General features: G+C 36.3%; 1 protein-coding gene across 3 annotated transcripts in view; it reads left to right on the forward strand.

Annotated features, from left to right (window-relative positions):
* Window positions 1–12,317, forward strand: part of LOC125645661 (ribonuclease T2-like) — a 49,337-nt gene that overhangs the window by 17,251 nt on the left and 19,769 nt on the right. For all 3 annotated transcript variants that reach the window (XM_048871325.2, XM_048871327.2, XM_048871329.2), the window contains exon 2: window positions 3,403–3,475. In XM_048871325.2, coding sequence (XP_048727282.2) covers window positions 3,403–3,475 — 73 coding nt within the window. The remainder of the gene's footprint in view (window positions 1–3,402; window positions 3,476–12,317) is intronic.

Genomic DNA, 12,317 nt, shown 5'->3' on the forward strand with positions numbered 1-12,317 from the left:
TGTTATTCGAGTTTTGTGTTTCTTGACTTTTATTATTGGATGTATTTACTGTATCAAATACCGAATTCTTTATTTACAAACTATATATATATATATATATATGCCTAAATGTAGTAGACAGATAAGGCTATTCTTTGTTATCATTAAAATTTACCATATATACCAATCGAAAACAACAAAAAAGTTGGCATGATAAAACACTTTAGAAAATAATTTTGTGAATTCTATTGGATTTGGAAATTGACAATTGACAATTGCACAAAAAGGTATTTCATTGGTAAATCCCAGGAGCTTTGCCTCCTGCACCCTCACCAGAATTTTGCCCTAGACCCGTTTGGGGCCTCAAGGTGACCCCCAGACCCCTTACACTTCCTTTACTTTCTGGCTTCGTTACTATAAATTACCTTTATTGTACAGTCAGTACTATACACATGAAAGCCCCCTTTAATCTACAGTATCCAAGTTTCGGGCTGAATAGTATCATGGATAGAAAAAAAAAGAATTCAAAATATAAACTACTCTCACTGTAACTTGAGTATGAACATATCATTAGACCATCAGCTAATCTTAGGGTTAGTTTAACCTGATTTGCATGAACATGGTAATCAAAAACAACCATGCAACTATACTCATTAATTCAGAGAATCTGTACATAAAAAGATGTAATATTAATCAAATGCAAGGTACAATGTTCTCAGATCCAAAAGATTATTCATTCACTGAATTCTTAGAAATCCACAAATTGTAAGCATACATGTAGTTAATTTTCAAAGCAAAAAGATTGTTATCATGTATTCAATTGATTTATAAATCTAATCATGCATTCGGGTAACTTTTCAAATCAAATAAATCGTTTTAATATTTTTAGTTAAGTGTTAAATCCAGCAAACTTTACTCATGCATTAGTTATAAGTTTTGAAATGCAACACACTATATGCATTCAGCTTACATGTCAATAACATATATACAAAGTCAGTCATAGGTTAAGGGTAACTTGATAAACACCTTGTGAATTGTTTGCAGGGAATATCAGACATATCCAATGGTTTGTTTTGAATATTTATGAATATCAAAAATACTGAAAATAACATGTTCATTTATAAATAAATATATCACCCCACCTCATCAGGCATATCTTTATTTTCAATACCTAGTTGTTTTAATCTTTTATAGTCGTTCACTTCGCAGTGCATTTCATCGTTGTTAAGAAAATATGTACAACTTTCGCTGTTTCACATCATTATCATAAATATTCTCATTAAACGTAATGACATGGACCAAAACTGATAGAGACTGAAGGTAAAATCTAAGTTTTGACGTCTGCTTTCACTTTCGGATATATCGGAAATAGAGGATATCTATATTGCGTGTTTTGATATTTGGTATATCCAACGAGTTGATATGGTGTGTTTATTCGCGAGTCTTGCCGAGCGAATAAATCCAAATATCAAAATACGCAATTATAGATGTTCTATTCATCTCATGCGTCTTCTTTTCACATAATTTTGAGATGATCCCCAGTATGGTAGAAACAGCTGATTGAATTTGTTTTGAATCCGTAGCTCAGACGTCGTGCTTAATCTGTCTACCTTACGCGGGAAAAAATAGTGCGCTTATAAACCATTAATGTACAGTACAAAAAGGCATTTTTATAAAAGAAACCATGGGTGAAAAATTGTTTTAGAAGGGATTACAGTTTATAATCAATAATGGTTTTACCATTCCAACAAAATAACAACTATTGACCGAGTATTGATTTTTTGAAGTAGGTCTGACCTCCTGATAAAAGTTTGATGTCGTCGACGTTTTGAAATAAACAATTGTAATAACGAATTAACGATCGATGAAAGTAATATTTTAATGCCGCGTTATAAGAATGTTCAACAGTTTACAATGAAAAGTAGAAGTAAAGCTGTTGAGATTTGTTACATTTAATATGCTCCAGAAAAAAAAGACTGTGATTGTGAATTCTTGGTACCGCAGCATGTCGAGGTACTTTCGATTAGGCTTGTCCAGTAGGCGGTCGATTCCTTGTCGATGATAGATAATAGTGTGCAAATATTTTTGTTTTCTGATCGTAATTTTCGAGTAGTCTAGTTACAGACCGAATTGGCATTTTTGTGGCCAGTAACTTGCATTATATGTCAGTGGGGGCAACATCATTTTAATTTTGCTATAAGAGAAATTCTAAATAAATACTTTGTCAAGCTTTGTTATTACTTACAACAATATGTGTTGTTGTTTTTTAAAACAAAATAACTGAAATGCTTATTTCTTGCAATTTATTTAAACCTACATATAAATGAAAAGAATGGAAAATCAATACATGTAATTTTGTAACATTAAGGGCTAGCTCTCGATTTATGCATACATTTTCCATTCGCATATTTGAAAACTTGTGTAATTGACAGTATATAGAGAACTTCTACTGCCTCTCTAGTTAGGTAGCTTTTAGAACTAGTCATTTGGTAAAAAAATTCATCATGCAAGTCTTGCTTAATGCAAAGAGGAATGCATTATCAAGTAACTCATAAGTCTCATGTAAATGTCAAATAATTAAATTCTCTTAACTATGACCCTTTTGCGAAGGAGTAACAAATTTTAACCGCTAAAATTATGCTCTAAAATGACACAGAATTAAAAATAATCGATGCATCTTAAATCATTTGTTTAACTGATGTAGAAGGAGGAGGTACGCTTAGCATATCATGAGATTATAACTCTAAGAATTTATTGTATTCCTTCAACATGAAATTTTCGACGTAATTTAGTCTATAAGCCCAATCCCGTTTCCCGGTGAGTCAACAAATAACCTTTGGGCTAAATTTTCTTTAAAATGATATTAATTACCTATGACTAAGGTTATTTGGTTGAAGGAGTTTGTGTTTTTAAAAAATCCATTATTCATTAATGTGTTACTATAATCAACGACTAGGATTTTAAGAAAGTTATAGAGTTACCTCTCTTTTTATCATCACTTATCAATTTAATGAAAATTTGTTTATTGAAATAATAAAATCGTCTTTGTTGTAGGCGGTGAAACAATACTATTCGTTATGGTCCTTTCATGGATTGTTATGTTTCAAAAAATAGTTACGTAATTTGTTTTCAAAAAACAGTAACGCAATTTTGTTCGAAATCATTCAGCATTCACAATATGACGTTTTATGCTGCTACGAGTATGCATAAGATATCCTAATTCGTTGATATTTCATTCTATAAAAGGAATTAAGTCTCCAAAATGCTTTTGCGTATTATTAAAAGATAGATGAAGATTCATTTAAAATTTCACTACTAATCTTTTACTTGTAGATTTGTAAAAACTCTATATTGATTATGACCCTTTGAAAGTGTTGTACAAAAATATAATTACAGTAATTAGAAGTTTCCTTTTCCTTCCAGTGGGAACATTGTGCAGTACAGTGAATATGGCTTTACACCTTTATTGGATAGTATGGACAGTCTGGACATTATTGTAAGTTAGGTTATTTGATTAAACGTTATTTCCAAAAACACACAATAGTAGTAAGCGTCACTTTGTACTTAAACGACAAAAGTAATGTAGTTCTGAATTTCAGTTATATTTATAACCATAGAGTACCGATACAAAATGATCTGAATTGTTGATAGGTACATGTGGATTGCAAAGAATATGTAAAATTCCACTGAAAAACACTGGAAATTATTTTTCATTTTTAATAATTCATTGTACATCAATGCAGTATGCATTTAAATTCAATATCACAGCACTGTACTCTCTCTCTCTCTGTAGCGTTTTTATTGCCCTATATTACACTCGATAATTTTAAGATGTAGACGTTCTGTTTGTTTTCAGGTTTTGTAGTTTATTTTCAGTGCTAGTTTCCATTTCTACTTTATTTAGTTTTCATTTTTATGTAGATATTCTATCGTCCTGAGGAGTTTGTCCCGGACATTTGACAATTTCACATTGTTTGTGTCGTTGGTCAGTTTTAGTGCTTTATACATCCTTTATTATTTGACCTCGTATCTACATTCAAATTCAGCATTTTCGATGTTGAGTGTTGTTGGTTGTGCTCATATATATGAAAGGTGAAGATAACGAACAGTGATGTATCTAATAACTCTCATAAGCAATACAAATTAGATAGTTGGGACAACACGGACCCATGGAATACAGGAGGTGAGATCGGGTGTCTAGGAGGAGTAAGTAGCCCCTGTCGACCGGTCACACCCGCCGTGTACCCTATACCCTGATCAGGTAAATGGAGTTATCCGCAGTCAAAATCAATGTGCCAAGAACGGCTTAACAATCGATATGAAGCACGTCAAACAGCATCTGACACAGTGATAGGTTGTATTGGCAAACCAGATCGTTATAACGACCATAATTTGCAAAATACTGACTTTAAACGATACTGCTGAAACCCCTGTACCATCAACTTGTTTATCAGTAGCCTTCCTCGATTCAAAAACTGACCATACACAGAACAAGCTCTTGCGTATCGAATCAGTTGAAACATATAAACACCATATGCAGGTGATAATGGAATATTGTTACATAAATATGGGAAGTTGACGATGGAGAAGCTGAAATTATCCCGTTCGTCATAAAGTTGAGTTGTTCGTTTGGAGTATAATAAAAAAAAAAATTAAGAAGACTAAGTAGGGATATTATAAATAATAATGAATAAATAAAAAATGATACAAAAAATAAGAAAATAATTTTTGACTGCTAATGATGATGCCGTGACAAGTAGATGGCAAAAAAGAAAGTGGAAAACAAAAAACAACACCGAGTAATAACTTGGGGAAGCTAGGCCACATTCATTCTGGTGAAGTCATTGGGTTTGTTCATGCCATTGTGGCGGAATGACCCTAATCTATGCATCCATAATTTCTCCTTGTGTTTTCTCTCCACATCTGTCCATTTTTATTATACTCCAATGCCAGATTGCATATTTATTTTTTTTATTTAGTCTTTTCATATTACTTTATAATTTTTATACCCCCCGCAACAAGTTGTGTGTGTGGGGGGGGGGGGGGGTATACTGGAATCGGGTTGTCCGTCTGTCTGTCCGTCCGTCCGTCTGTACACGCAATGGTTTCCGGACTCTAAAGCATTATCCTTTCCACCTACCGTCACCATATCATACATATGGACTACCCATGGGATGAAGATGTTCCCTATCGATTTTGGGGTCAAAAAGTCAAAGGTCAAGCGTACTGGACATCGAAGTAGCAATATGGTTTCCGGGCTCTAAAGCGTTATCCTTTCGACCTACAGTCACCATATCATACATATGGACAACCCATGGGATGAAGATGTTCCCTATCGATTTTGGGGTCAAAAGGTCAAAGGTCAAGCGCACTGGACATCGAAGTAGCAATATGGTTTCCGGGCTCTAAAGCGTTATCCTTTCCACCTACAGTCACCATATCATATATATGGACTACCCATGGGATGAAGATGTTCCCTATCGATTTTGGGGTCAAAAGGTCAAAGGTCATGCGCACTGGACATCGAAGTAGCAATATGGTTTCCGGGCTCTAAAGCATTATCCTTTCCACCTACAGTCACCATATCATACATATGGACTACCCATGGGATGAAGATGTTCCCTATTGATTTTGGGGTCAAAAGGTCAAAGGTCAAGCGCACTGGACATCGAAGTAGCAATATGGTTTCCGGGCTCTAAAGCGTTATCCTTTCCACCTACAGTCACCATATCATACATATGGACTACCCATGGGATGAAGATGTTCCCTAGTGATTTTGGGGTCAAAAGGTCAAAGGTCAAGTGCACTGGACATCGAAGTAGCAATGTGGTTTCCGGGCTCTAAAGCGTTATCCTTTCCACCTACAGTCACCGTATCACACATATGGACTACCCATGTGATGAAGATGTTCCCTATTGATTTTGGGGTCAAAAGGTCAAAGGTCACGCGCACTGGACATCGAAGTAGCAATATGGTTCGGTTTGTCATGCCATTTGTTTTTTATACTCAGAAAAGAGGTAGTTTATACCTATTACCAACACCCTTTGGGAGATTGGGGTAAGCGGGGGGTATTCTTAGTGAGCATTGCTCACAGTACCTCTTGTTATATTTTATTTTTCATCACATTTCAACACGAGTTATATAGCTTTACACCTCCAGGTACGAAATACTCATTATAAGCCGTCATTAGAGCGAGTTAACATACCGCTTAAGGATACTGATTAGTTAACTCGTCCTTTATTTTTGACTTGATCCAGCGTAGGACTGATTAGTTCAGTTTAGTCTTGACGCTCGATGAGAACAAACTTCTTATTCCCATATTTTACACTCGATAATTTTAATATGTAGACGTTTTGTTTGTCATAAGGTTTTGTAGTTTAGTTATAGATAATGACGACGTTCTGTATATTTACAATAATCACTCATTCATATTTTGATTCGTTATATCCCAGTAAACTCGAAATAAAAGACTCCTCAGAGACTTTTACATCTGATTCGTACTTAGATATTTTATTGAACAAAGATCTTATCGTCAAACTAACCACTCAGCGTTTTATTCCCCATGATCCCATATTTATGTAGCAATATTCCATTATCACCTGCATATGGTTTTTTTTTATTTCTCAACTGATTCGATACAGCGGGATTTTATTCTACGTATGATCATATTTTTAAAATGGAGTCAGGCTACTGACAAATAAGTTGATGTTGAAGGAAATTTAACAGTCTCGTTTAAATTTTAGCATTTCGCAAATTCTGTGGTCGTTATAACGATTTAGTTTGCCAATATAATCTGTCATAGGCTCACATGCTGTCTGACGTGTTTCTTATCAATTTTTGCACCCTGATTTTGACTACGGATTACTCCGTTAACTGATCAAGACATAGTTCTCACGGCGGGTATAACTGGTCGATCATAAATTATATGCTTACTCTTCCGAGGTACCTGATCCCACCTCTGGTGTATTCATTGGTCCGTGTTTGCCAAACTCTTAATTTTGTATTCCTTATGGGAGTTATGAGAACGGTCACTGTTCGTTGTTTTCAATTCCCGTGGGGATCCGGGTTAGAATAGGTCCTCAGTACCCCTTGCTTGACGTAGAAGGCGACTAAATGGGGCGGTTCTTCGGATGAGACCGCAGAAACCGAGGTCCCGTGTCACAGCAGGTGTGGCACGATAAAAATCCCTCCTTGCTGAAAGGCCATAAGCGCCGAGCATAGGCCGAGATTTTGCAGCCCTTCACCGGCAGTGGTGACGTCTTCATATGAGTGAAACATTCTCGAGAGGGACGTTAAACAATATTCAATCAATCCATCGTTGTCTTCACCTTTTCATAAGCACTAGATGTTAACGACACGCGATACCTATGAGTGCCTTATCCATTTTCGAAAAGACATATCCTTTCTCGGGAGATGGGTAAATATGTATGGAAACGTAACTACTAAAACTATACTAAATCTACAAACATATTTACATGTCAAATTATATATGGTTATCGATTGTTGGCTTGCTAATTTATCAAAAGATGGAGATGGAGATAACGAATTGTGATTGATGCTGATGGAATGTATTAATTGGATCGGGTTCGGTGTGCGATATGTGTATTGAATAAAACGTGTGTTGTAACCAGGCGTTGTTTATGCAGATAATCGTCCTGATCTCTGAAAATGTCTCAACCAACCCTGCGAAAGGTGACTTACCATTGCAAACAGATATTTTGTAAGTTTTGACTTTTTGTGCAACCACGTTCATCCACCATTTGCAGTTGCAAACATGGGTGATGCAGAACCAACCCCTGTGCAAGTATATAGCTGTCCTTTTCGATTACCACCACAATTAGAATTAACGACAGGAAATGTGTCAGAAAATTTTAAGAAATGGAAAATACAGGTAGAGGTGTATCTCGCAGCTTCCGGTGGCACAGACAAGGCCAAAGAAGTGCAGGTAGCCATAATACTCAGTTGCGGAGGCCCCCACGTTGTAGAAATTTATGACCAATTTCAGTGGGAAAATGGTAATGATAAGAATGACCCTGAAAAACTGTTTGAGAAATTACAATCTTATTGTAACCCCAGGTCAAATGAAGTACTTGAGTCACACAGATTTTGGAAGCTCCCATACCAAGATCCATTTGATAGTTTTCTCACAGAACTGAAGACACGTGCAGCATCCTGCAACTTTAAGGAATCAGACAGACTGATGAGAGACAAATAGTATTCACGGTTACTGGGAAATTACAGGAACGTCTACTCAGAGAGGACAAACTTACACTGGAAGAACTATTCAAGTATGCAGAGCGTATGAGCAATCGAACAGACAAGTAAAGGAGCTACGTGAAACCACTCTGAAAGTGAACAAGATACAGAAATCTAATGACAAGCACAGTAAACAAAAACCTGAGAAAAAGAAGGAAATTCCAAAGACTAAAACAAATCAATTTAAGAGAAAAGACTGTGAATTATGTGGATACAAACACGAACCAGGTAAATTAAAGTGTCCAGCATGGGGAAAATGTTGTGAACAGTGTGGTGGAAGAAATCACTTCAAAGCAAAGTGTAAGAAGATACATTTAGTTAGTCAGGAACAAGAATTTGATGAGGAGCAGTGGTTGAAAGCTGTTAGTGCTGGTGGCAAGGAAGTGACTGCAATCATGCAAGTTAACAATTGTGACATCCGATTACAACTTGATAGTGCCGCAGATGTTAATACAATTTCTCAACGTCTTGTTCGCAAGGAACAATGCAAACCGACCAAAGTCCGTTCGAACATGTGGAACAAGACAAACATGAAGCCACTTGGTGAGGCAGATCTGACAGTTATCAATCCACGCACAAATGAAAAACACCAACTCAGATTCATTGTTGTTCCGAATCAGTACACATGCTTACTTGGACTTGACAATGTGCAGAAATTGAAATTGATTATTATGAATGATGAAATATTCATAGCCAGTGTATCAAGCAGTGACCTAGGTGATTTGGGAACAGCACATCTCCATGTTGACCCAAATGTACAACCCAAAGTGACAATACAGAATGACCATAAACCGTTAGAGGCCATCCTGAAGAAACCTCTTGCAATGGCACCAAAGCGCTTACAGGACATTATGATGAGATGGAACCGATATGACTTTGATTTTGTATATGTCAAAGGAACTAACCTTACAATTACAGATACTTTGAATCGTGCGTATCTGAAGAGTGAGGAGGGTAATTTCAATGAGAGACTAAGAATTATGTCATTGAAGATTGATGAAACATGTGATGTCTCTGATGCTCGTCTTCTTGAAATCAAAGAGGCAACGGAGATTGATGAGGAAATGCGGACGTTGAAGAAAACAGTAATGAATGGCTGGCCAGAGCAGAAACATGAAACACCTCTAGGAATTCGCCAATACTTTGATTTTAGAGACACTATATCATATAATGATGGACTGATGCTGAAAGGGGAAGCTGTGATAATTCCCAAATCCTTGAGAAACGAAATGAAGACCATACTTCACAAAGCCCATTTTGTATATGATAGTATGTTGCGAAGGACAAGAAGAACGATATTTTGGCCAGGAATTAATGCGGATATTAAGCAGTTAGCTGATTGTTGTTCAATTTGTCAAGAGAGAAAACCAATGAACCAGAAGGCTCCATTGATGCAGCATGCAGAAGGATCTACTCCATGGCAGAAAATAGGACTTGACCTGTTTGAGCTGAATGGAAAACATTATTTGATTGTTGTGGACTATTTCTCTAATTTCATTGAAATTGACTTGCTGACATCTATGACAAGCTCCAGAGTAATAGCTTTACTCAAGAAACAGTTTGCTCGATTTGGTGTTCCAAATGTAATCATGTCTGATGGTGGCCCACAATTCGTATGCCAAGAATTCCAAGATTTTGCAAAGAAGTGGGGTTTTACTCATGTTACATCATCCCCTATGCATCAACAAGCCAATGACACAGCGGAGTCAGCCGTAAAAGCCATGAAGACATTGTTAGAGAAATGTGAAGTAGACAAGACAGATCCTTATGAAGCAATTATTGAACAAAGGAACACACCAAGACAGGATACTGGTGTTAGTCCAGCGGAAGTCATGTTTAACAGAAAAGTGCGTGGCATGATTCCACAGTTACAACAGAAGCTCGAGAAACCAGAAGCTCTTGAAATCTCCAAGAAGAGGAACCAACGTAGACAAACAGTAAAGAAATCGTTTGACAGGAAGTCTCGTGAGCAGAGTGAATTGGATGTCGGTCAAGCAGTATTCTTCCAGCATCTAGAAGGACGCAAGTGGAAACTAGGAGAAATCAGTGGTATTCTCGGACCGCGTACATATGTCGTCAAGGATAAGAATGGAACCTCTTATCGTAGAAATAGGATTCATGTGCGACATACCAAAGTTAATTTCCACAGTCGTGATCGTTCACCGATGCGTTCAGTTGTAGAAGATTATTCAGAGAGCACACAGGAAAACCTTGTAATCGATCCTAAACCAATGAACAAATCAAACGCTATTGTTAGAACAAGTGAACCAAAAACACTGTCCGTTGAACTGACCGAACCGACACTGACTGAACCACTCCATGAAGGAAGACCTATTCGTGACAGGAGAAAACCAGCCTATCTGAAGGACTATGTTACCCGTTAATGAACTTTATTCGCTGTGATTAAGTCAAATCATGGATTTTTCTCTATTTTTCGAGGTGACGTAAGTCAGCCTCGTATGTCAGACCCCAGCTTCAATGGCGCCCTGTTTTAATCACTACCATTTGCGAAATCACTTTGATTTTTAATATAAGAAATTTGTTGTCACATATGCTAATGCAACGTAAAAGCTGTCACAATTCACTTTGAGATTGATATAGGATCCATATGTTTACCCTCTACGATAAGCGAGTTAAATAAGAATTTATGAAATCGCAATTTTTATCCCTTCGATATGAAACAAAGTCCACACATCAAAAGGAATCGCGAATTAGTGTTTAGGTTTGTAAACAAGATCAACATTATTTGTCGTTTGCCAACATTTTATTCCACGATCTTAGAAAAACAGAATTGGACTGTAGGAAACGATTTGCATTGCTTCTGTATTCATTCGCATTTTCACATATAGACAGGGAAAACATGGTCTATTTTTCTCTAGGAATTCTGGGTAAACAGCTGTCTCCTCTTATGTCTGAAAATTATGTTAATTAGCCGATTTATCGCCTATCAAAAAATAGTTCACATTGATACTATGTTCCATTTTTATTAAACTGTTATATATAAATTCTGTTTTATGTCAGATTGAAGAAGTCTTCCTTGTATGTGATCTGTTGTATTTATCAAGCAGAAATTGTGTGTAATTAGAATTTTAATATTAAACTCTGCACTATTTCTCTGTATCCATACGCGCCACGCTATCCTATTTATCAACAAGGAGAAAACGTCTTGCCTGAGAGAACTGATATATTCTTGCCAACGCATTAACTCAAGATAATTATCTGAAACCCAATGTGTTAATTTCGTACAATTTTACCAAAATATTTCTTTTGGACGCATTTTTTGAGATTTTAATACTAAATCTGGGTGTAAACATGTAATCTTCGATCGAATGGGCCGAGCGGCATTCCCACGCTCTTTCATGGTCAAGTCAGATAGCTGTAAACATTGATTAAGAAATATAAATGAACATGTTTTTGTGAATATATTTGTTATTCAAGAAAAGAACTCCATTGGAAGTAATATATTGGAAATCAAGTTTACATTTCTTTGTCACGAAATATGATTTATCTCAAGAGTTGAATGAATTATCTCAAGAGTTGACACTTGTTTACAAGAGTTGATATTTCAAGAGTGGAAATTTTCTTGGACTGGTTTAACTTTGACTCAAGAATTGAATGAGTTATTTCAAGAGTTGACAGTTGTTGTCGTCATCAGATATGAAGGGTAGCAAAAAAAGAAAAAAATCATGATTTTGATAGTCATCAAAGGGAGAGCCCAAATCTGTCAAAAAAAGAAAAAGTCACAATGTAAGAAAAGATCCCATAATTTTGAAATGCTTGTCTGCCAACTTTCATCAAGGGTCAGAAACTTTCTCAGAATATAGCAGAGGTAAACAATGTGTAGCAAATTCACTTGTGTGCATTGCATTTAATGCAGTTAACCAAAAATTCTTTGGAGATTGGGATGCGAATGATATTCATTTTGTTCTCGAAAAAGGTGATGTTTTATACAAGCATGCAAGACAGGCCTGTCCACATGAACATCTTAACCCAGAGGACTTGCCCAAAAATGTTTGGATTCAAAACCAGTTGCTTCATGTGTCTGCTTTACCAGTTTATGCAGGGGAAATACAATCAATTTT

Source organism: Ostrea edulis, chromosome 6 (genome assembly GCF_947568905.1).
Source record: "Ostrea edulis chromosome 6, xbOstEdul1.1, whole genome shotgun sequence".
Classification (NCBI taxonomy): domain Eukaryota; kingdom Metazoa; phylum Mollusca; class Bivalvia; order Ostreida; family Ostreidae; genus Ostrea; species Ostrea edulis.